Here is a 27,011-nt window from a genome sequence, read left to right as displayed (position 1 = left end):
GGCCTCTCACAGTGCCGAGCCTCAGCTGCTCTGCATGACCCGACCCCTTCATGCCTTTAAAGCCAGTACCCCCTGGGTTACCCTTACATATTACCAAGCCCCGCTGCAGCAGGAGTACAACCTTGGCTATCTCTGGAACACATTCTGGTATCTTGTTAATCACAGCTGATTCTTCAGCCCCAGCTAACCAGAACCACAGAATCTTCACAATCCAAAATAGCAATGGCCCTGAAAAGAGTTTCTAATTTTCCCTCTGAAATTTCACAAACCAGGCCTCCATTTTTCTGCACTGTTGTCAACATTATCTTCCAAGCTCCTACACAACATCTCACAGAGCTCTTAACAGCAAATGGATCTTCTGGGCCAAAGTTCCAAAGTCCTTCCACAGTCCTCCCCAAAATATGGTCAGGTTGTCAGAGGAATACCCCACTCTGCTGGTACCAGTTTGTCTTAGTCAGGGTCTCTATTCCTGCACAAACATCAAGAAACAAGTTGGGGAGGAAAGGGTTTATTCGGCTTACACTTCCATACTGCTGTTCATCACCAAAGAAGTCAGGACTGGAACTCAAGCAGGGCAAGGGAAAGGAGCTAATGCAGAGGTCATGGAGGGAGAACCCAAGTTAAGTTCCCAGTTCCCACAAGGTACCTCACAACTGTCTGTAATTCCAGCTCCAGAAGATCTAACACCTTAACACAGACATGCATTTAGACAAAACATCAGAATGCATAAAATAATTAAATCATAAAATATTTTTTTAAAAAAGAGCTATAGATTAGAAATCAGATAAGTTTTTATTTTAATCCTAATTCTGTATTTGCCATCCTTTGGTTCTTTTCCCTCATACAGGCTAGGCAAGTACTCTGCTACTTAGCTACATCTTAACCCCCGACTTTTTGTTTTGTTTTGAGACAGGGTCTCACTAAGTTTCCCTGGCTGGCTTTGACCTCACTCTGTTGCCTATATAGGCTTTGAACTTGGGATCCTCTTGCCTCAACTTAGGTCTGTATTACTAGGCCCAGCATGGCTTGGACTTTTCTGAAATTCAGTTTTCTTATCTGTAAAGTAAAACGATTAATAAGCTTTCATTCCTAGAATTTTTTCTTAATTCAGATCCCATAAACTGTCTTAACATTCTTGAGGGGGGCATAAAAAAATGTCTCATATTTATCTAAATCAGTGTGATAGACGATCTGTAGTCTATTAATGATTCAGTGATAATTTTTCTTAATATCAATTAATACATCTTAGTAAATAATAGATAACCATTGCTAGATTCTTTTTTTGGTTTTGGTTTTTCAAGACAGGGTTTCTCTGTGTGGCCTTGGCAGTCCTGGAACTCACTTTGTAGACCAGGCTGGCCTCAAACTCAGAAATCCGTCTGCCTCTGCCTCCCGAGTGCTGGGATTAAAGGTGTGCACCACCACTGCCCAGCCCATTGCTAGATTCTTATTTACTTCAATTCTTTGTTAAGTACTATGGTAATAACAATTTGCACACATAAGAATATTTCTTGTTATACAGCTTAGTTTTTTTATATGCTATTTGTTCATTCAAATCATCTGAAATTTGCACATGATAACTTTTCTGTAAAACTTGTATATTACAAGGATAAAGGATGATTGAGGTTCATAAATGATCTAGATACTGATTGTGCTGAGAGAAGAAATCAAAAGCTGAAGAGACAAAAGTTTTCACATTTTTAGAACATTTAGGTCAATCCTGTTAAATTACTGAGTTAAATCTTTTGTATTTAATGACAGAAGACCTTCACTGGGGATGTATTCTGTTTGTGTTCTGTTATGTGTTTTCTACTTAAATATGGAGTGTTAATGATGAGAAAGTGTGTTTAATTTGCCATGCATGCAGAAAATAAAAGTTGTGTAGAATAGGAATAAAGGGTCTGTTGAGGTGCATGTATCAGGACATGCTCACATGCACACAATCAGTGCAGCTTTTATCCCACAAACTGATCCAAGAGGAACCCGACACTAAAAGAAATTCTTTTGGCTATTAGACTATAATTCTGTCGTCTGTTAAAGTTAACAGTAAATCATTAGTTAAAAATTGGGGGAGGCAGAATGACCCACTGAAATTTAACAATCCAATTAAATTTCTTACTAGAATTTTCGTTGGAAAAGTAAATATGCTTTTATTTACGTATACCCTTAATTTTGATTAAATTTTTTTAAAAATTATTTTTAAGTTTTATGTATGCTCACATATAAGTAGATGTGTGTGCCCATGCACACATGCATGTGTGGAGGCCAGAGAGCATGTCCTGTGTCTCTCCACCACACTTGTTTTTAGACAAGACCTCTCACTAGATCTGGAGTTGGGTGTTTGAGCTAGACTAGTAGCCAACAAGCCCTGGAGTCCACCTATTCCCACAGCCCCAGCCTGGATTTATAGGCGCTGGCAAGTACTTTATCCACCGAACCATCTCGTTAGTGCATTCCCCCACTACTCCTGCTTTAATTTTTTTTTTTTAGTATTTATTTAGTTTTTAATTGTGTGTATGTGTCTGTCTGTGTATGTGTTTGTGCAGATGCCTTGGAGGTCAGAGGCACCAGATCCCCTAGAGCTAGAGTTACAGATGCTAGTGAGCCACCTGATTTGGGTGCTGAAAATTATCTTATGGGAAAACATACATTGCATGCTCTTAATTGCTGAGCCATATCTCTAGCCTGGTTTTTACATTTTTATTGATGGAAATTTTTGTATATGCAAGATATATAAAAGTGAGCAAGAAATATAATAGACTAGCATGTACCTTTCACCCAGCTTCATTTGTTATATACTGTCATTTAGGTTTTACCTGTACCTAACCTCCACTTAATTGTTTCATAATTTTAATGCAAATTTTGTATATATTCAAATAAGTGACTTGTAACTACAAAGTTCTGATAAATATGTCCATTTGTATAATATATGCTTTTGTTATCATATAGACCATGAACATATACCCAGAAAGTTTTCTTTGTTTTTTTTTTTTTTAAAGATTTTTATTTATTTATTTATTATATGTAAGTACACTGTAGCTGTCCTCAGACACTTCAGAAGAGAGAGTCAGATCTCATTACGGATGGTTATGAGCCACCATGTGGTTGCTGGGATTTGAACTCCTGACCTTCGGAAGAGCAGTCGGGTGCTCTTACCCACTGAGCCATCTCCCCAGCCCCCAGAAAGTTTTCTAATTATCTCTGTTTTGTGGTTTGGCACCAAAAATTCTAATTTAGTATAAATAGACTCAATTATTTACTGTTTCGTTTGTAGCTCAGCATATATATATATATATATATATATATATATATATATATATATCTGAGATTTATCCATGTTGATAAACATATCATAACTTCATCTTATTGCAGAGTAATATTTCATTGTGTGATCGTATTACAATTTTTTTGTCCATTTTTTCAGTGATGTACATTTAGTTTCCAGTGTTGAGCTATTATGAGTAAACTTTTGTTGTTTTCTTGTCTTGAAATATAATCTGTAGTGGTAGAAAATGAATCCACTGCCTCACAAATGCTTAGTGAACAAAATACCTGAAGAACACAATTGCTGAGTCTGATACACATTTACTCTTTCCTGGTTTTATGTGGTGAGGATGACCTTGAATTTCTAATCCTCATACCTCTACCACCTAAGTGTTCAATGTGACCATAAGGGCTTTTCTATGCCTGCCCATGCTCTGAATAATGACACAAAAACTGGTTTTTATTTATGAATACCTAGGCCTTAAGCTAGTCTGGCTCCCAACTAGCTCATGACTTAATTATCCATTTATATTAATCTAGGTTCTGCCACATGAAGAGTTACCTCTCCTCAGTTTCACATGTCCGTCTTCCTCCTCATCTCGATGGTGAATCCTGCCACACCTGACTTTCCCAGAGTTCCTCGCTTTGTCCAAAAGTCCCACATTACTATTTTGCCTGTTGCTATAGGCTATAGGCTATAGGCCATAGACTTTATATTTTGACCAATCGGAAGGTGCCTTAGGCAGGCAAGGAAAACATATCTTCACACAGTACATATAAACATTATTCCAGCACTAGAAAAGCAATCATGTTCTTTATATGGTGCCAAGAATCATTCCTAGAACGTCATGCATGTAAGGCAAACACTCTACAAACTGAGCTCCATCCCATCCATTTAAAAAATGTTTTTCTATTAATCTACAGCTTGAATTTTTTGAGATAAGTTCTCACCAGGCTGGCCTAAAATGCAAGTTGACCTCAAACTTGAAGCAGTCTCTACCTTTGACACCAGACACTAGTGTGAGCTGCTCACTTTATTTTTCATAAAGCTATATTTATATTCTTTTAAGTTTTTCTTCTGTTCTCGCTTCTTACAGTAGAAGCCTATGTCATTTATTGAAAATGTTTTACTTTTTACTATAGGCACTTATAGCTATACATTTTCTTGTATTCACCAAGTTTGATTTACTACATTTTCATCATGATGAATCTTCTAATTTTCACTTTGATTTCTTTGACAAGTGGAAATATATTATGTAATTTTCAAATATTTGGGGACCTCCAACTTAATTCTTACTGATTCCTATTCTGATCATGGTGTGAGAACTTCCCATTTTGTTGTGAGAACTTCAGACATTTGATTTACAGCAATTTCTGTCCTTTACTATTTATGTAACAAACATTTTATAGGTACTAAGACATTCATCTAGGAAGATCATAAATTATGAAAATTTTTTTCTTGGATATATTTCTGGTAATAATGAGACAGTCAAGAGGTCTGTCTTCTAGAATGGAATTTTGATTTGTTTTCAAAACCCAGAGCATTAGACTTATATTCTATGAATCAGATATTTGGATTTTGTTGTTTTGTTATATTCAGGTAAGTATTTGGTTGGTTGGTTGGTTGGTGGTTGGTTGAGACTGGGTTTTTCTGAGTACCTTTAGCTGTCCTGGAACTTGCTCTGTACATCAGGCTGTCCTTGAACTCACAGACATCTGCCTTTTGCCTCCTGAACACTGGGATTAAAGGTGTGTGTTGCTACTACTTAGTGATGACTTTTATGCACAAAAATTATTGAGGGACTAAAAACAATTTATACTAAGATACAGTAAAACAGTTTGCATTATTTTGAAAACAGTTCTAAAAGTTCTCAAAGTAACTTCCAAGCACAATTATGTCATGACTGCATTTTAAAATGTAATTAATTTAAAACTTAGTGTACTTCTATAAACTCAGTATGTTTTACTTTAGTTATCTGAGAAACTTTCCTAAGTTCTCTAATTTCTGCTCAACATAGCAAGGCTTGATTTTTCTTAAAAATCCTAGTATCATTTTAAAGCTTAATTAAAATTGTCTTAATGCTGACAATAAAATAATACAACTAAATCGGTCTTAGGTCTAAACATTTTAACCTGAAATCCCACAGTAGCCAAATGTGAAGCAAAGAAAGGAAAAAAATTCAAGGATAGCCTGGTTCTCAGTGATACCAAAAAAGTATAATTTGCCTATTTGAAATTTCCGGGGTGTGTGTGTGTGTGTGTGTGTGTGTGTGTGTGTGTGTGTATGTGTGTGTGTTTTAAGATATGGGTTCTCTGTGTAGCCTTGGCTGTCCTGGAATTCAGCCTTGGCTTGTCTAAGCTGGCTTTCAATTCAGAGATCCTCCTGCCTCTGCCTCAAGAGTGCTGGGATTAAAGGTGTGTGCCACCAAGCCCTTCTGAAATTAACTTTTCAAGGACCACAGAGGCCAGTCAGGTGACTCAAGTGTTTGCCATCAAAACTGATAACCTGAGTTTGATCCCTGAGACTTACCTAGGAGAAGGACAGAGCCAGCTCTGACCTCCACACATCCATATGTACACACAAAGACAATAAGTAAATAAATGTAATAATTTTTCTTAAAGCATAAATTTCAGTCTCCAGTTTAGTAAGCTTCTTGTCTTCTAGCAAACTAAAAATGTGATATAGAAATAAGTAGAGACTCACAAATATCTATGTTTATCTAGTACTTTTAAACACTGTAGAAGAATCCTCAGAATCTATGAATTTCTACAAAATTAAACTAGGTCTCATGAAATTTAGGCTTAAGGGATTTATCACTAACTCCATAAACCATAAATAATTATTTTTATATTACTCTTTTAATAAATGTAACTTTCCTGAATGTTTATAATTTAAAAAGAAAAAAAAAACACTCCTTAGAGTAAGATGTTAATCACCTTCGAGTTCTGTTCAGGTTTTATAAAGTGAGTTCTTCCACTGTGTTTTCTTTAAGACTTGTGTGACAAACCAAGAAATATCTTTGCACACAGTGGTTTTTCTGCAGGGGGTTTCTACTAAAAGCTGACAGAGGGCATCTTGGCAAATGTTCAGAAACCTACATAAACTTAGCTGGGCCCTGCATGGAACCTCATGTTCAGCAGAATTCTTCTGACCTGTCTCTGCATGCAGAGCTAATCAGCAAACACCTAATGAGCCCACACTGAAGAAACAGACCCTCTCCCTACCGACTTCATTTTCATGTGTTCTCTAGGGGTAGGAAGACAAGACTTCATGAGGACTGATGATACTGCAAAGACTACAATAATGATAATTAACTTGCTGAATTTAGAAGATTATGCTGTTAATTAGTTGCAAAATAAAGATAAGTAATACAGCAGCAGATGGTAGGATAACACCCTAGAGGAGGAGGGTTATCACTCTGATGAGCTTCTATGGCACTTGTGAAATATGGATCTGACTTGTTCATACATTGTTCCGAGAGCACATTATCTTTTTTCTTTGAACTATGATGGAGTTTGTTCCTTTTGAATTCTGACAGATGTGATAACATTTATTTTCAGGTGCTACATAAACATAGAACATAAATAACTTTTTTTTTAAAGCAGACACCTCTGAATGAGTGTGTAAAATAGGTGGGTCTGTGCAGCAAGCTATTTGTCCTTTAATTGGTCTAATCTGTCTCTTAAGGAAAAAAACTTTTAAGTATAGCAATCGAAATTTATATCATGAAAAGTTAACTGTAAACACACATTTGTTTGCTTCTTAAAAATGTTTTATTCTTTGAAACAGTGAATACCTTTACCTTAAAATTAAAACTATACCCTGGTTTTATTGCACATATTGGAGATTATAAGAATTTTAAATCTTATTTAAGTGATCAACCTTTATTTCTTTAGATACTCACTTTTTATTTACTTATATTAAGCTTCTCTTTTGAGAGAAATAGTGATCTTAGTATGTACTTAGCAGTATGTGAAACTTAATTGATTGCAGATATACTTTGAATACTTAATACTAGGCTAAAATTCTTTTTGCAAAGCTCTTGTTTAAAATACTGAATTGCCAGTCAATGGAATTTCTCCTTTTATCTCTATCCTAACTCAGTCAGTGATTTTTTGAGAAGAAACTTCAGTCTTCAGGAAGTTTTTTCACTTTTATTATGATGATTAATTTCTGTATCTCTGCCCATCCCAAAGGTCTGTTTGTAAATCAAATGTCCATTATATTTAGATTTGCATTAATTTTTTTAGCAAAGGTATTTGGCCTTTAAAATATCAAAACAATTGAATATGGGTAAATTTTAGATATCTCTGTCAGTTGGTGTGAAAGTTTACTGACTACTTTCATCACCTTGCTTAATCTATTTTTTTAAGCTTACATGCACTTTTGTGTAATTTTAAAAATCGACAGTTGAGAGCAATGTTAATTAACCCTTAAATCTCTTTTTTGTATTCTATACCCAATGGCACACTTTATAAGTCAGTCCCATTGTAATCAATGTAACAGCATGGAGCAAACATTAGTGCTTCCTCACTGGATGAGTACTGTATACCCTAGGGCAGTCAGAGAGGATAATGAATGAATACTGATGCTGCTGTAAATGCTCAGATGGCAGTAACTTGCCCTACTAAAGATTATTCAAGAGAGTGGTGTTTATGTACTTCACACTCCCCTATGTGTAGTTACTGTATTTCATTAATTCTGAGTTAAGCTCTTCACTATAAAACTTTAAATGCTCTTAAATTCTATGATGTTTTCTACCTAAGGACTTTAAAAATGTTTTGCCATTACAAAATCTAGTAGTAAGCTCAACCTCTGAATACATTATACATTTTATATCCAGAAATGAAGCTCCAGCATAAATTAGACTATTTACTCATATTTATGTTTTAATGTCTAATATTCTGTTGCAAGGCATAAATCTGAAGATTGACCATCTCCCCAGAGTCTTCTCTGCTCTGTTTATGTGATGTAACCTACACTGCTGTTTTCCAGCTTTTATCTTTCTGCCTTGTGTTCTTGAACATTTTCCTAAGTGTTACTAATTTGTAACACTTCTGTCCGTTACTAATTTGGTTAGTTATCTGCTTTGTTTTAATCCATCCACTTAGCATTATCCTGCCTGTTATTAGTTTTATTTTTGTGTATTTGTTATTAATGTTATTTCAGTTTGCTTAGAAGAGGGAGGGGACCAGTGATCACAGCTAGATTCATGGTTTGGACATTATTTATGTGCAGACTGTTAGGCCAGACCAGTGCTTCCGATGATCTCCAAGTACATTGGAAAACAAACATTTGTATAAACTCAACTCTCCCAATTCTTTGCCCCTATGCTGAGAACCTGCAGACTTCTGTAGCTTTATTTATTTATTATTTATTTATTTATAAGAAATAAGGAAACCTGCTAATGAGGTAGCTCAGTGGATAAAGGCACCTAATACTGAGCCTGACCACTTGAGTTTGATGCCAAGGATCCACTTACTAGAAAGAGAGAGCCAATTCCCACAAGTGGTCTTCTGACCTTCATCTGTGCTCCGATGGTATGGATGTGCATACACACAAAATAAATAAACATAATTTTAATAATAAAAGAAATAAGGAAATAATAATTTAAGAAATCCAGTTGTAGGTCAGCTAATTTTGCATATTATAATTAATTTTTGCTTCAATTCCTACAAGTAAATTATCACTAATTTTCTAATTGAAGATATTTAAGACTTAAAAGATTGATGATTTGCATAAGGTTGTAGTTTGAGGGAGTTAAATATAAATTTGTGGTTTTGTTGTATAATACATTATTATATGTGCTGACCAATGAAGATGCTGGAACCTTGCAACATTGTGCTTTTGACATTCATTAAATCAGCCAGGAAAGAGAAAGAAACACACTTGATCTGGGTGATGTGGTTCAGCAGTTGGCAGTGTTAATGCTTGTCATTCTCAGTCCCCAATGTTTTTATTTGAATAATTAAACTATGTAGTCTCAGGTGATCTTTTCTGTTCTCTGTGTTTTCTAGTGATACTGAGGACGGTATAACATGGTGTACTAGGTCTGTTGAGACCTAGTAATTGAACTTAGTGGCTATATGACCTTGAGTCAAATGATGGTTAGTTATCTAATCTGTAAAAGTGGGACTGGTATCCAACTAAAGAGGAAATGCCTACTAAAATACATATATAATGATCTCAGGTGAAGTCTGGTGACATTTTATATATCTGTTATTATGGATTATGGTCCATATATAACGAAGAAATTGCTAAGTTTTGGATCTTTGTAGAATTTTATAAGTTGTGTTAGTTGGAAAAAATGAAAACAATTCTTGAATTATTTAGGAACCTCTTTGAAAAGCTCTCCTTGAGCATCTATGCCTGGATCCTCAGAGAGAGCACTGAGTAATAGTTGCCAATGATCTGTTTAACATTTAACATCCTATACAGTTATATTTACATCTAGCAAGTTTGTAAAGCACTAGATCAACTACATGACTCTTACACACAGATCCACATGTATATAAAGAACTCTTTTTCTTCAAATACATGCATTAAGTTTCTTAAGAAAAATGTAGAAACTGAGGTGGGGCTCAGTGGTAGAATGGACATGTAGCATTCATAAAGCCCTGGATTTATTTTTTGGGGGGAGGAAGGGAGTGAGGGATAGTAAAAATATCTCTGATTCAGATATTTGAGGCTTATCTAGATTGCAGTTACTGAGAACAATGTCAGCAAAAATGGCTCCAAGTCTCTGAGGTCACCATATATATATAATCATGTTTCTATTAATCATTGAACTAGTTTGTTTTAAAGGATACAGATAACCCTTGCTTTAAAGAGCTTATTATCTGATTAGTAGATAAAATGATGGCATGCAACTATAGAATAAACTTCATTCAAATTTCATTCATTCATTCATTCATTGGTGGTGTGTATGCTCGCGTGCGTGTGTGTGTGTGTGTGTGTGTGTGTGTGTGTGTGTGTGTGTGTGAAGCGAGGGAGGCCTTGAAATTTAACTGTCTCTGACTCTCCCTAGTGATCAAAGGCATGTACTACCTAGCCTAGTTCACGTTGTATCTTTATAAAGAATGTATCAATAATACTGGATTTGTCATACTATCAATGTTCATGAGGTCTAATTCAGTTACTGGCAAAATAAAGTAGAAGGAAAGATTTTCCAGAGTTAGGGAGATGACTTAGTGGTTAAGAACACTTGCTTCTCTTTTAGAGGACCTAGATTGGTTTCCATCAACCACATGGCAGCTTACAACTAGCCTGTAACTCCATTACAGGGGATCCAATGCCCTCTTCTGTCCTTCATGAGTACTAGGCACACAACATCATGTACATACATACAGGCATGTGTGCACACACACACACATAAATAAATCCTAAAGGATAGAGGGAGTGGTCTTCCTAGTAGAAAAGAGGAAGACCATAGATTTAAATTTTTAAGTTCTTCAGTATGACAGATTCTAATGGTAGCCTAAAAAATGCGGCATCAAATTGCTATGATAGCTCATCTGGTTAAAGTGTTTTCAACTTTGGAATCTATGGTGAAAGGAGGAAACCTGTTCCTTCTGAGTTATATGACAAGTACACACACACAAAATAAATAAAATAAGTTTTAAAGTGGAACATGAAGTTATCATACAAGTAGACATTAAAAACATGAAAGTAGAGGTCAGATAAAGCCAAGTCGAATCTGGGCAAAGCCTGATAAGAGGTATGGGCTTAGGGTACGCATCAAAACATACATAGTAGTTAACATTACATCTTTTAGTTTAACAAGGCTAGCTATGTTCAGATACTGTATTTTCATTTTTTAGGTCTTCTTAGAAATAAGTACACAAAGTATAAAGTCCTACAGTTGTACCAGATAGCGCATCGGAGAAGCTTTCCAAACCTCAGGTTGTCATGTTGATGTTTACTGTAATCCAGTGAAATAAAGTAAATGAAAGCAATGGAAAGGCCAATGTACTTAGTGTTCCTTGGCAAGCACTGTCTTTGGGTTAAACAAAGAGTACTTTGAGAATTAAATTGTATATAACATAGGGACCTTTTTTTTTTTTAATGGCGTTTGCATTTCAGAGATTAAAAGCTGCTTTGACCCAGCAACACCCTCCAGTTACCAATGGTGATACTGTAAAAGGCCATGGCAGTGGATTGGTTAGGACTCAGTCAGAAGAGTCTCGCCCACAGTCCTTGCAGCAGCCAGCCACCTCCACTACAGAAACTCCGGTATGTGTGTTGCTTTCATTATTCATCACTCTGGTCATCCTTAAGAAGAAAATACAGTGTAGCTTATGTGACTTCTTTATATAATTATAACCTATAGGCTTATAGAGTATAAATATAGCCATCTTAATTTGATATTTGTTTTGTGTTGATAAGGAATAATTTTTCAAGTTTATCCTTTGGAACCCATGCTAGTAGTCAGAAGTTGTTGTTCCTCAGCATCACTTCCAAGAGCTTTGTTTGGTTTTGTTTTGTCTCCCACACTGCCATATTTTATGGCACGGTTTGGGATTTGTAAGACTAAGAGGGTACCTAACATTGGGCAGTCTGATTAATGAATAAGATTTGTCCTGGGCTTAATAAAGATAACCAAACTGATCCATTAATGAAAACCAAGGCCCCTACGGGGCTCTCCTTACCTGAAAAATAAATATTATAGAAGTAACTATTTTAGTGCAACTGGCATATTTAATAAATTTTTCTTCAAAACAAAATTGAAAAAAGTTATAAACTTTTTTTTTTTTTGGTTTTTTGAGACAGGGTAGCCCTGGCTGTCCTGGAACTCACTTTATAGACCAGGCTGGCCTCGAACTCATAAATCTACCTGCCTCTGCCTTCCAAGTGCTGGGATTAAAGGCGTGCACCACCACACCGGGCTAAAAAGTTATAAACTTATAGAGATTAGTTTTCAAAGAATTAATGATATAAAATCAGTTAAAAATAACATTTGTAAAAATAGTTTATCAAAATACACATACTCTTTTTTCCTTTTATTGTTTAGCTATTATTTCTCTATTTTTTCCCCATCTGCTGCAGAAGGAAGCTTGTCTGATAATGACTGAAAAAGGCATCTATGAATATAGTAGAATTTCTTTAACAAGACACTAAAAATACACATATTTTATGGAAGACATTCACTGTTTATTGCATTGATCATTTCACTATCACACAGTTATTTAAAAGGGATTCAGCCATAGGGTGAATTTTGTTCCAGAGTGCTGATGTCATTAAGGCATATATCATGAAGTTAGCAACCCTCCCTTTTAATACTGTGTCTTGCACCTGTCAATTTACTCATTCCACACTCACAGGCAAGCTCTCTCCATATTGTCATAGGCTTCTCCAGCTCACACAACTCCTCAGACCCAAAATACAAGTGGCCGTCGAAGAAGAGCAGCTAATGAAGATCCTGATGAGAAAAGGAGGAAGTTTCTAGAACGAAATAGAGCAGCAGCTTCAAGATGCCGACAAAAAAGGAAAGTGTGGGTTCAGTCCTTAGAGAAGAAAGCAGAAGACTTGAGTTCACTAAATGGCCAGCTGCAGGTATGGGCACAAGCAGTTTGCTTCTATTTATTAGTTAGCAACATAGGTGTTGCTTGGTTTGTTGGTTTGGTTTGGTTTGGTTTGGTTTGGTTTTTTGTGTGTAGCTTTGCAAGACAGGGTTTCTCTGTGTAGCCCTGGTTGTCCTGGAACTCACTCTGTAGACTAGGCTGGCCTCGAACTCAGAGATTCTCCTGCCTCTGCCTCCTGAATGCTGGGATTAAAGGTGTGCACCACTGCTGTCTGACTAGGAACATAGTTTTTTCTAGATGATCCTGCAAGTATTTTAGGACATGATATATACGACACATATGTAGACTCTGTAGTAAGCCATGGTTTCCTAAACCTTGTGAATTCTGACCTGAAGTGATACCAAACTTTCAACCCTGACACAATGAAGAAATTTTATGTGTAACTGTTTAGTTGTGTGGTACAGAAATACTGTAATAACCTTGCTTGAACTTTATAAAGTTCAAAACTTTTTTTAAAAATCGCTATTTTTTGTTTATTTGTTCTGTTTATTTGTCATTTTACCTTTATATTAACCATAAAGTTGTTCCAATGGCAGTTTTTTACTTTCTTTCTTTGAATTACAATTCTGTTGTTCTTTCTTAAGTAACTAGCACATGTGAAAGGAGCCAGATTGACAGCTTTGGAAACTGAAGGATTCTAATTATCCACAAAATAGGTAATATTCGGCCAGTGGCATAACAAATTATTTCATACTGCCCTGCCGATGTGCCTCAAATACATTTCTTAGGATCTCATGTGTTATAAAGATTTTAAGGCTCCATTCAAGTCTTGGGTAAGATTTTTAATAAAAGTATTAAGGTAGCATCAAATGTGTTTCTTTCCTTCCTTCTCTCCTTCTTTCTTTCCTCCTTCCTTTATCTCTTTCATTCTGTTTTCATCATTTTGCTTTTGACATTGTGAATATTCTCCAGTAGTAGCTTTTGAACTAACAAGTAACTAGAAATTAATAAATTGTAGTTGTTTATTAATATAGGTCAAGTTTTTGTGTGTTTAACAACAGGACTAGAAGTTGAAATTGGGGCTTCAGTGGTCTACCACTAGTGCCTCCTTTAGTAATTTTGAGTTTTAGCATAGGGAGCTAAATTGCCCAAACTTGCTTCAAACTCAAGATCTTCCGGTCTCAGCTTTCCAAGTAGCTGGTATTGTGAACATATGAGTAGATCAATCTTTTGAATTACCCATTTCCAGTGAAAACAAAACTCAGTTATTATGAATATATGCTGTGCGCCTAGATTAGGCAGATCTACCACTACCCTCCATCTTCCACGTCTATGAGACTCCTTAGAACTTGAGATTTCTCCAGGCCATGTGCTTCTGCTCTACTTTTCTTCTTCCTCCTCCTCTGCGTCCTCTCCCTCTTCCATTTTCTTCTTCTTTTTCTCCTCACCTTCCCTTTTATCTGCCCAACCATCAACTCTCCTTTATTTTACAAATTAAGGCGGGAAGCAGGTTTACAGGAAATCACCTGAGTGCTGACCTGTTTCTTGTTCTTAGCCCCTCTACAGGAGAATGGGATTAACATCAAATATAATTACCCCCAGGGCTATCCACAACAGGGCACTTGTTTCTTAAATCTATCTTAAAAGTGTCACAAATAAAATTGTTAAAATACTTAGAAAGCTCTTTTTAACATCCTGTATCGCACTTACCCAAACTAAATTTTATAGCAAGTTTTCATATGTGAGACAGACATTCTTAGAAGCCTTTGTTGCATTTTGCATATTGTTTTGGTTATTTTAAGACGAACTGATTGCCTCTTACAAAACTTATTTTTAGCCATCTAACTTATAATATGAAAAAATGATTATTCATGACTTACTAAACAACATAAACTTCAAATATATACTAGAATTTAGTTACAAATTTTATCGTTATCATCCTAACAAATGAATTTACTAAAAAACTTAGAATAAAATTCATTTCTCATTTAAGTGAAATGAAACATTGTACATATACTGATTTATGTGTAGACCATGAAAACTATTCTTTGCAAACCTGATAGAATATCAATTACTATTACTTACATATCAACAAAGTGATTTAAATGTTTCTTTTTATTGTTCTTAACTAATAAAACTTTTTTAAAAATTTTTTGAAATTATAATTTATTTATACTTTGCTCTCCCTTTTCTCCCTCCAAATCCAGAATAATGCCCTTTCCAACTCTCCTTCAAATTCATGACCTTTTTTTTGTTTCAACAAATTACTACTTCATGCATATATGTATATGCATAGATGTTCCTAAATATAACCTATTGAGTCTGTCTAATACTACCTGTATGTATGTTTCGAGACTGACTTTTTTTTTTTTTTTTTGGTTTTTCGAGACAAGAGTTTCTCTGTATAGCCCTGGCTGTCCTGGAACTCACTTTGTAGATCAGGCTGGCCTCGAACTCAGAAATACGCCTGCCTCTGCCTCTGCCTCTGCCTCCCGAGTGCTGGGATTAAAGGCGTGCGCTACCACACCCAGCTGAGACTGACTCTTTGACACTAGACAACCAGTTGGCATATTCTTCCCTGAGGAACACCATCTCTCCCATTCCCAGTTTACCTCAGTTACCTGTAGTTCTTGGTGTATATAGGGTTGTGGCCTTGGGGTCAAGCCATCTAGTTTGGCATGTTCATTGGTGTCATTCCTGTTCAGCTCACATTTGGACAAAATCATGTTGGTGAGACTTTATGGATAAGAGAAGGAATTAGTAGAGTACAGGTGAACTATCTGATCAGGGAAATGAAAAAGAGAAGGGGGCTCCTTAAGGAGAGGCAGAGAGGTTGATACAGAAGAACGGGTGGAGAGGAGGAGGGGAAAGGAAAAAGCAGTGTACAAGCTGTCTGATGGGGAAGTGGGAAAGGGATGCTCTTTAGTAAAGGGGAGGCAGGTCTATACAAAAGAAGAAAGGTGGGTAAAATAACAAAGATGTCTGAAAAAGCCACAACTGGTCATACTATTATCTATTTCCAAAATTTAACTTAAAAAACTATAATATTCCATGCATGAATATACATACACTTTTAATGAACCTTTCTCATCTGGGCAGACGAAGCTTCTTCCAAGAGCCAAAGACCACCTAACAAAACCTCCAATGCCAGACATGAGATACTCTCTTTTTAGTTGTTGTCCAAGAGACTCACAAAACATACAATCTATTGCTGTTGCCCTTGATAAGCCCCCAGAGGTAGAAGGTAAGTTTGTATTGCTAAGACACCGTGCACTTTAGAAGTAGGGCTGGAGAGATGGCTGAGTGGTTAAGAGCACTGACTGCTGCTGTTCCAGAAGTCCTCAGTTCACTTCCCAGCAACCACATAGTGGCTCACAACCATCTGTAATGAGATCTAATGCCCTCTTCTGGTGTGTCTGAAGACAGCTACAGTGTGTGTGTGTGTGTGTGTGTGTGTGTGTGTTTGTGTGTGTGTGTGTGTATACATTTACACACACACACATACATAATTCATAAAAACAAACAAACAAAAAAAAGAAGTAAGGCCCAGAGATCCCTCAGCTTGGACTGACCTGTGCCCCTTCCCTGAAGACTAGCTTTCATATCAGAAATCGCCATGCATGCTGCCAAAGGAAGGAGGCAACCAACAATTTACCCAGCTGTGATACCTGTGTACCACAGCATGACACAATAACCCTGATCATGCAGTAGTGACATGCATACTTTGGTAGTAACCAACTACTCTCTAATTTGACTTAAGACTTAAGAGGGAGATCAAGAGGTACTGGCAACCTAGCTCGGTGCTAGTGAATTCATGGTTATTGGAGAGAATTCTACAACCACCTATACTTTTTTTTTTATGTGCATTGGTGTTTTGCCTGCATATATTGTCTATGAGAGAGTGTTAGATCACCCTGGACTTGGAGTTACATGCAGTTGTGAGCTGCTATGTGGATGCTGAGAATTGAACCCTCGTCCTCTGAAAGAGCAACCAGTGCTCTTAACTACTAAGCCATCTCTCCAGCTCTTACCATCAATTTTGAAGTACAGTAGTCTAAGGATTCTTTAACCTCTTACTGATTAGGGATATGCTAGCATAAATTGTGTTCTGTGCTTTAATACAGTGTTGCTAGTTTTGTTGGGCTGTAGAAAACTATTTGTACTTGATTTTTTAGATTGCTTGACTTTTTTTTTTTTCGTGGTTTTGTCTTTAGGAAGGCCTAAACACTAATTTGCTAAAAGCACATTCAGCTTTCTAGTTTAAGAGGTAGGGTAGAGGTTGGGTTTGGTGATGCACACTGAATTATAATCCCAGCACTTGGGTCTAGGGCAGGAGGATTGCTACAGTTTAGAGGCAAACCTGGGATGCACTGATACCCTGTCTCAAAAAGTGAGATGTCAGTAGACTGTGTGCCTACAATTTTATGTATGCCAGCTTCTTAAATATTTGCATTTGTTAATACTTTGGGTTTCATGGGTGAAACCTAGATGGTTATAGTTAATGTAAATCTAAATGAGAAGAAATATTCATAGTGACTTTTTTAATGTTACTAATTTATTAGGTCCATAGTATTTCTTAACTCATGAATGTTGGTAAAATAGTCATTCTATTGTAAGGAATAAGACAGAGCAGCACTGATATTAAAATTTAGATGCCTATATCACAGGCAACAAACCCATTTAACAGCACTGTCACTGGTTCTGGTGCCTAGCACAGTGCTCAGCAATAAGTATAAAGACCCGTGAGTCTTGAATAAGTGTAATTTCTTTTTTTAAAGTATGAACTTGCATGATTACATTTCCAGGATACATTTTTAATTTTTAAAAGGTGAATGGAATCAATGAAAATTCATTGATTATTGATATTTTTAAGTTTTCAAATAATCAGAAGAGCATATGACATATGTACAAAAGAGCTCTTCAGTGAGTAACCTATAATGCATACGATTCCCGTGGCAAGTAGTGAGCAAGGCTACCCAGTTATGGTATTCATATGATTTTAGTTTTTAAACTAAAAGACTTACATAGATGCTTAAGCAAACCAGTGTATACTGATTAAATTTATTTAAACAGCATATGTCCCTTATTGTTCTGCCAAAGAGATCCAGTTTTCATCCTGTAAGCCTTGCTTTCTTTAAATAGTAAAATATGTGTCTATCTAATGCTGCTAAAGCATGTGAGTTGTTTCTTCTCCAGAGCGAAGTCACCCTGCTGAGAAATGAAGTGGCCCAGCTGAAACAGCTTCTTCTGGCTCATAAAGATTGCCCTGTAACTGCCATGCAGAAGAAGTCTGGCTATCATAGTGAGTAATGTTCCATTACCTACAGCTGTAGGCTACATCAGTGACAGACTGCCAGAGTGAGCTGAGCTACCAGTAAAAAGAAAAATGTGCAAGCTGCAGTTCTAGTACATAAGATTAAATATCAGAATTTATGCAAGATTATTATAGTCTGGGATAGGAAGAAAAGTTTTCCTATTTCTAGCTTTTTTTTTTTTTCTAGGCATTAGTATGGCTCACAGGTTGGTAGCTAAACGTATTTTAAGTGCACTGTTTACTGTCAGTGGTCATTCATCTCACAGGGTACCATGTTGTCTTGCATTACCAGAGCCAGCTCTTCCCTTCCTGGCCCCATTTAGTACTGAGGAGAACTTTTTAATCAATATCTTCATCCAACCATATACTTTCCATTTCTAGTATCATATCCTTTTTAGATAATGTCAGCATTGGACTGTATTTGTGTGGTTTTGAGCTTTTATGTGGTATTGTCACAGCCATAAAAATGCTAAAGCAGAACTGTATTGAAATGATTTGCTTATAAATTCCTTTGTAAATGTGTTCCTCTCCTAAAATGAGGTTCTTCTGTGAGCTTGGTAGAGGTTAGTTGTGCTTTTTCATTCTCTGATGTCCTTCTTGACAAGATGCACAGTTTGGGAACCAGCTGTTACTCCTGAGTAAATGGCCAAGTTTGTCGGTCACACACAAATTCATAACAAATAAAAGAGCTGGGGATGCATTAGGCTACATTCATAATACATAACCCACGGCCTTGTTTTCTTTTTTATGATTTAGTGATATTTCAGGATATTTGTAAATGTGAAGATTGTTTCAACCATATGTAACCACTTCATTTTAATTTGCCAATGTCAGTAATTCAAAAGAAGGAAACATTTTGTGTTAGATGCAAACAGCTCCTCAGGTACTTACAATAAAACTTAATGGCCACCATCTTTACTTGTAGTCTATTGTAAGCAGTTTCATCAAAATGAGCAATATTTTTTAATTTAAAAAATTCTGTAGACATAGCTATTCTCAATTGCCATATCTATTTAGAATACTTATTTTTGTCTGTTTTGAGTATATAAGTCTCTGTTATTTGATATCTAGTCATTTTGACAGGACAGTGAAACACACTGTGGAATAAATTGGAACCATACAGAAATATGCTTGGGATTTATATATCAGTGATTGCTGTAGGGATTAGTCCACTATGGTTCCCATCTGACTTAGCTTAATTTCCTGTAGATGCTACTGAGTTCAACATTATGCAAGAAAGCTGCACTGGATTGTGATGGCTTAAAAGGAAATATGTGATGATTTTGTTAAAATTAGAAAAAAATTAACTCTTACATTGTATCTAATTGACAATAATCTACAATTTTAAAATCTTATTACTAATTGGATAATCCTAACTTTTAATTATTATGTAGATATTATATGCAAACCAGTGATTAATGATTGTTTTATATAATTTTAAGCATACAGAAGTGTTAATGTATCTGTTGTTGAATAGGTTGAAAACCTACATTCATAACTTCTTAGTAAACTTCTCTTATGAAAATGCAAGAAAGAGATTTTTGTTTGGAAAGTAGTTAGTTACATTTGGTTTTCTCCTTCCACCTTCTGAAAACAGGGTATCTTGTCTTGTAATGTGTACTCACGCATCAGAGAGGGAGAGGGTTGAATTCTCAAACATTGGAAGTGCTTTAAGCTAAAAGTGCTTCTTTTGAGTGCAGCATGTGTTTTCTAGTGTTTTAATTATTCTGGTCATTTTCTCCCCTCAGCTACAAGAACTAGACATATGTTCAAATATAACTCATTGTAAAGTTATTTTATGTACGTGAATTATAATTACCTAATTTATAACTGATAATTTGTACTGCCTTCTGTGAGTCTAAGCACTCCTTCTGTGTTTCATTGTGAATCATGCTCTCCTATGTATTTGTATCTTGTCTTATACTACCAGCCAGCCTTCCTGTCTGATGTTTTTAGAGAACCTAACAATTCAGACAAAGGTTAGCTGCTTGTTTTGCTGAGGAATAGTAGCAAAATAACAGCTCTTTAGTATCCTCTCCATTTGAATTGTCATTGGCATTGTTTTCTTCAAATATGATTGTTACATTGGCAAAAGAGTAGTATTATAAGGATGTTACAATATTCATTGTTGCTCAAAATATTTTTTCTGATTCTTATATTCTTTTTAGATTTCTGATTGAGATTTTATTTAAGTTGTAGTTTGAGGTCAGATTTGATTCAGGGAAGCATTTTTTGCTCTTAGAGCACATTATGGAAAAGATAGAATTTCATCTCACTAATCTATTTTAAAGTCTGGTTTTCAAAAATACATGGATTTGAGGCTAATGTATAAATTCTGTAAGAACTACTGTATTTCAGAAATTCTCAAAATAAGGAATTTTATTTATACTCATTATAGTTGCCAAGTATTTTCCCCTCCACAAGATACCCACTGCCCAGCCTCTACATAACAGATCATGGCGTCTGCCCATCAGTAAATAGACTGGTCGGTATCCTCACATTACTAGAAAGCCTGCATACTTTCTAAACATTATTAATTTTAATTACTTTTTATTTTTAAATAAAACTTATTTTTAATGCCAAGTGAAACAAGTCACATGGAAAAGAAAGCATTCAAGTTGGACATGTCATTACATACCTGTAATCCCAGCACCCAGGAGGCTGAGGCAGATGATTGGCCATGAGTTTAAGGTCCTCCTGTGCTACACATTAAGACCCTGTTTCAAAACCTAAAAGAAGAAAGAAAAATAAGAATGTCTAGTATAATGGTATTTTATGTTGTGTAACAGCAGACAAGACTAAGCTGTATCATTTAGAGATTACATACCATTTTGATCTAAATCTAAAGAAATATCCAAAGAGTAACTGCATGTGAAAAAGGAAAAAAAACAGTATCATTGACAGTGTTCTCAATGAATATGAATGCTGGGACCACATTGTGTGTGTTGTCATGGTGCCTAGAACTTGCAGATTTAACAAATATTTATCTCTGTGGAGTATTAAATTTTTTTACCAAATAAAATTCTATTCTACTGAAATAAAGATATAAGAGATTTTGTTGTTCAGGTCTAAATATTGTAAATTTGTTTCCATAAATATTTAGAATCCCCTTTTCTGAAGGTCTCTTCAGTTTCAATATCTTAAGTTTTGTATGGATATATATTTGAATAGCTCTAGCAGCTGGTGACATTTAGTCTTTGAATATTACTTCTCATGTGTATGCATCATTAGACTCTGGTGTCATAATCATCCATGACTGCCGTAGATGGAAATTCAGGCAGAAAAAAATACAGTTCTGGCAAATGCAGAGGGAATCATTGAAAATATAATTTGTATATATGATTCATTTTGTTTATGCATGTGGTTATAAATTATTTTTTATATTTTAATAAGGGTGACAGGTAGGCAAATAGAGTAGCTTTTGTAAATGTGTTGCTCAGTATATTCTTGAGCAACTATCTGTGAACAGCTATATTCCAAAGGCCTACCTCACTTTGTTGTTGTATTAAGGCCTGATCTTGCTCTGTAGCTCACACTAGCCTAAAACTCTAAATAGCCCAGATTGTCCTCAAATTTGCAGTCTCTCTGTCTCTGCCTCTGGAGAGTCCTGAGATTGTGGATGTGTACTGCCACCTCATCCTGCCTCTTTTTTTTTGTTGGTTTTTGTGTGTGCTTTTCTTTTTTGGCAGGGTCTCATTATATAGCCCAGATTGGCCTTGAACTTAGAGATCTACCTGCTTCTACCCGTTGAGTGCTGGGATTAAAGGCTTACACCAACACATCTGGCTCTGCCTCATTTTCTTTGACCCTATTTAGCAAGTATGCACACCCTCATGACCCCATGGTACACACCTGTGACTTCATTTAGCCTATCTCAGACACAGTTGGCTACTTCCTGACTGGAGCCACTATTCAGTTTATTTCATTTGTACAGCTTGTCCTGAGTAATCAGTGCTTTAAAACACCTTTCAGCTTTGTGTATGGATTCACCTCAATAAGGCTTTTTGGTCAATACTTGTGTTTTTCTTTTTACCACTCAGCTGCTGATAAAGATGACAGTTCAGAAGACCTTTCTGTGCCAAGCAGTCCACATACAGAAGCGATCCAGCACAGCTCTGTCAGCACATCCAATGGAGTCAGTTCAACATCAAAAGCAGAAGCTGTAGCCACTTCAGTCCTCACCCAGATGGCGGACCAGAGCACGGAGCCTGCACTTTCACAGATTGTCATGGCTCCTCCCTCCCAGGCACAGCCCTCAGGAAGTTGATTAAAACCTGCAGTGCAACAGTTTTAGATACTGATTAGTGACTTCAAAGGGAAATCAAGGAAAGACCAGTTTGCATTTATGCGAAATCTGTGGTTGTAAATTTTTTTTTTTTTACTTGAAGTTAAATTTGTCTCTGGAGTTGGTATAGCAGCAGTTGATGATCAGACTGAATATGTTTTTAGTCTCTGGAAGACTGATTTTCCTTTTTTATACATATTGTTAAGATTTATTAATTTTCCTGTGCTCAATGTGTAAATTGTATCATAACTCATTGTGGTTGATTTCACTTTGATTTAGTGGCATCTTAATAAATGGGGGTGTTACTGAATCACTCTTCCCACTTCCATTTCTTTGCCCACCCCTTCACCCTGAGATGTGATGGTAGTCTTGTTATCATTTATACCAAAGTTCTGCAGAGTCCCTATTGTCTGTGTAAGATGGACAAAGTTGTAAGACACTAGGGAAGAGAAAGAAAGACGGAAAGTTCCTTTTAATCTTTTTGCCTTTTATTTTGCACATTATGCAAAAGGAAGAATATTAGAAACACTTTTTTTTAAGTGAGTGAAAGTATGGTAAGACGGTTAGTGCTTTGTGCACTTCTTAGACTAATCAAGGTCATCCATCGCCCTGCAATGTTTTTAAGATTAAGTAAACAAAAATTTTGGAATCTTGAGCATTTCAAAAAATGACTTGATTTTTTAAGTCTTAAATTCAGTATTTTAAACCTGTGTTCTTGAGGCTGAAAACTATGAAATTATATAATGTATGATACAGGGTTATCAGATAGTAATTTTTAAAATTTGCTCTTGTCATTTGGGATTTGTTTTGTTTGGGATTTTGTTGTGTGTGATTTGTTTTGTTTTGTTTTGCAGATTTCAGGTAACAAAGTGAGACGCTTATGCATAAAGAAGTGTGATGTGGTTGCCAGAAAAGCCTAAAATTATGACTTAGAAACGTTAAGACTGTTTCCCCCATTGTCGTACTTGTACTTGCGAGCTAACTTGTACTTATTCTTGTGAAAGCACTGTCATCTTTTAGTAGCCAATTTTGATAATGTTTCTCGTGGAAAAAAATCAGTATCTATCTTTAGAACAATGTAATTATAACGTGGGAATGTGAGTGAGAGAATGAGTATGTGTATGTGTGTGTGTGTGTGTGTGTGTGTGTGTGTGTGTGTGTGTGTGTGCGCGCGCGCGCGTGTGTGTGCATCTTCCACTAGTTTATGCCAGCGATATTGCTTGAATGTTTAACGATGCCTTCAGTGTGATGCTGGCAATAGATGACTGCAGTTTCAGATGCCATTACTGTGCAGGCTTGGATAACTAACATTCCATGATGTAGCTTGTTCTGATGAAATGATTGTAGTTACACTTTGCTCATTCTCCAGTCATCTGTGGAATACTGAGTTTTCTAATGTGCCATTATCTATTTTTATTCTGCAGTTACGTTAAAAATACAGTACAATATTTTAAATAGACTAAATTGTTAAACATAAAAATTAAAAAAAAAGTAGTAGATGTGTGTAAGAAAACTTTGTAAAATAGTTATGAGTCCTACCCAGTAGCAACTTCTGGCGTTCAAGCAGGATTCCATTCTGTAAATACCTGTAATGTGTTTATAATAAGTTGTGTAGTCTGTTCTGCATCCATACTACATTATTGCTATGGTCTCAGTGTCATCTCTTAAAGAGATTGACGTTTCCAAAGCCGTATGGAATGCCCTTGAGAGTTCAGGGGAACACCCACCCCACCTGCCTCCTAAGTTCCAATCTGGGAAACATGCAAATTATATAAATGACATTTCACGACTTTTGAGTATGAAGATAATAGGAATTTTATTACATGGCTTATTAAAAATGAGAGCATTTTGGTTGCTGATTCTACTTTGTATCTATTACTTTCACCTGATCTCATATTTAATCAGTTTAAATCACAATTTTGTCATAGTTATGCTAAGGAGTTGATCTCAAAGGCACAAAACATGAATTCCCCATGCAAGCTTTTTGTTGTAGATGGATAAGGTTGGTCAGAGCCTCCATGTGTCACCCTCTGCACCCTCTCAACATTTTTCTTTCATCTTCTGATTTGTGCAAGCTTCAGTTCTTTGGTAACAGATCCTTGCAATTGTAAAGTAGAAGTGCATAGATGTGAGAAGTCATGTGACGGGGAATGACCTTCCACGGTGGACAGCGCTCGTTTTAAATCAGTCTGTACTCAGCAAATAAAAATCAATATTAGTTGTATAAACACACAAAAATTACATTTTGAATTCCAGGATGTCACACTACTTCTGTACCTAGCATTTTGAGTCCTTATATTTGCAATGTTACACAAACTGTACTATTTTCTTTTATGTACAGTTTGCATGACTAAACCATCAGAGAATAAATTCTATCTTTAAATTATGTTTATAATTTGCTTGTTTTTAATCTGTCTTTTACAAAATAATACCTGATAATTTTCTTCCTCACTTCAGAGCATTTAATTTCCTGAGAAGAGCATGAGATTCTTTCCATTTCTGTACACTCCACTCCTTAGAAAGCCCTTAACCACCAACAGGCATTGCTTCTGTTTTCTGTTTACTTTAGGTTCCATTGACATACAGTGAGTGACCTTTTCATTTTATGTGTCCTATCTGGGACACCACTCAGACGTTAACCATGATTACCCTAGAAAATATCTTATAACTCATGTCCACCACTGAATTAACCTTCCCTCGCCTGCCGGTCTTCCACAGTCTTTCATCAGTTGGTGACAGCTGCTTAAGCCAAACAACTATGCCACTCTTCATTCTCTCAGCCTGTGTACACCCAGCCTATCAAGAAATGTGATTTGCTCTCCCTAAATAATCCAAAGTGCAGCCACTTCAAGATATTTACAGTTTGAGCCCTGACCCATGCTCTCACATCTCTTGCCTTCTATCCCTGCTTACCATAGCATCTCTAGTAGAGCAGCCAGCATGGTCCTCTCAAAATTTGTCACAGACATCATATATCCTAGATTGGATTCCCTTTTCACTCAGAGCTTAAGCCCCCAAAAACTGCTAGACTGTTCCCCAGTTATGTCCTGTTACCTCAGCTGACCTCTTTTTTTTTCCCCCACAAGGTTCTCAATGAGTAAATATCTAGTGCTCCTAGGTGTCGATGTTGTAAGCATTCTTAAAATTGTCCAATATCCCAATCCAGATTTCTGCCTCTCTAGAATTTGCATTTTAAAGAGGGTGCAGGAAATTATTGGGGAACAGTAAATTATGAGGTAAGTACAGAGTGAAAGCTTGGGCCAATTTTCTAGGCTGCATTTTGAGTGGCATTTTAATAATAGCAGTACAACTGAATTCAGTGCAGGAAATGCAGTGAATTGTTGAGCTAGTTCAAATGTACCCACTCTCTCAGTATGATTACGACATGCCTCACAGTGACGTGCAGATGTACTCCATACCTGATTTTATTGCAATTTAAAGGTACTGCATTTTCCAGTTGAAGGCTGTAACTCTTTTAGGCAAATACAGTCACCAGTTTTCTTTTTAAATTTTTACTGAAAACATTTTTTTCATAAAATATATTCTAATTGCCTCCCTTAGCCCCTCCAAGACCCTCCTCCCTACCTTCTCACCCACTCAAATCCACACTCTTTCTATCATTAGAAAATATTAATGATAAAAACAAAGCAAAATATGACAAAACAAACAGAAAAAAAGGAGCCAAAAGAAAAAGCACAAGAATCATAAAGTGAACCCATACATTAACACAGAGAAATCCCATAAGCAAATGGAGATCATAATCATATAAGCAAAAGACTAGTAAGGTTTAAAAAAAAAAAAAGTGGACTGGAGAGATGGCTCAGTGGTTAAGAGCACTGACTGCTCTTCCAGAGGTCCTGAGCTCAATTCCCTGCAGCCACATGGTGGCTCACAGCCATCTTTAATGTGATCTGAAGACAGTGACAGTGGCACAAGGTGTTCATATAAATTAAATAAGCCTTTTTTTAAAAAAAGAAAAAGAAAAGGCCCAGACAGGGCATTCTGAGACAAAAATCTTCCCAAAACACCATTGAGTTGATTTTTTTGTTAGCCATCCACTGCTGAGCATGGGCTGTGCCATTAAGCTATACTGTTTTTTTTTTATTAGTATTTTTACTAATATGCTAGAGGTTGTTAGAATTTTAAAGAATGAAACACTTTAATGTGTGCATGTTTTATTAGACACAATGCCTCTGCATGTTAACAGGCTTGTCTAGCAGACCCAACTTTTCCATGTGAAGGACAGACATAGAACGTGGTGTTGCTGTACTGCAGTGATCCGGAATCTCCAAGATGTGTTTGGTTTTCTCTAATAAGATTTTCTCCAATTGTCAGCAAATAAGGGATGTTTTGAAATTTCAAATTCATATTTTCTTGACTTATTCCCAAAGAAAGATAATTGCTAGTCCTATATCTGTAAAGCTTAATTTGATGCCTGATGCTTTGTGAAAATAGAGGAAAATCCCTTGTACTCCTAGGGTTTCTCAACTTTGGAAAATGTGCATGCAAACAACACACACAGTACCTAGAGAACATAGTTACCTAAAACAGTACTTCAAAGATACTTTGAAGAAATAATTTTTAAGTCTGACATTTCTAACTGACACAGAGATAAACCGTTTTTTG

The 27,011-nt window shown here is 36.1% G+C and overlaps 1 protein-coding gene across 22 annotated transcripts in view; it reads left to right on the top strand.

The window, feature by feature from the left end:
• Atf2 (activating transcription factor 2) overlaps positions 1–24,780 on the top strand; it is a 76,169-nt gene extending 51,389 nt beyond the window's left edge. For 8 of the 22 annotated variants that reach the window (XM_030246846.1, XM_030246872.1, XM_030246855.1 and 5 more), the window contains 4 exons: positions 11,348–11,497; positions 12,611–12,817; positions 17,983–18,088; positions 22,141–24,771. In XM_030246846.1, the coding sequence (XP_030102706.1) occupies positions 11,348–11,497; positions 12,611–12,817; positions 17,983–18,088; positions 22,141–22,367 (690 nt within the window). In that variant the 3' untranslated portion in view covers positions 22,368–24,771. Of the gene's footprint in view, positions 1–11,347; positions 11,498–12,610; positions 14,943–17,982; positions 18,089–22,140 lie in introns of those variants that run through there. The other 14 variants (NM_001284374.1, NM_001284369.1, NM_001284373.1 and 11 more) reach the window with 4 other exon arrangements.
• Positions 24,781–27,011: the final 2,231 nt, after the last annotated feature.

This window comes from Mus musculus, chromosome 2, assembly GCF_000001635.26.
Source record: "Mus musculus strain C57BL/6J chromosome 2, GRCm38.p6 C57BL/6J".
NCBI lineage: Eukaryota > Metazoa > Chordata > Mammalia > Rodentia > Muridae > Mus > Mus musculus.
Note: the sequence above shows the minus strand (reverse complement) of the source record. Positions and strands in the feature narration are given on the sequence as shown.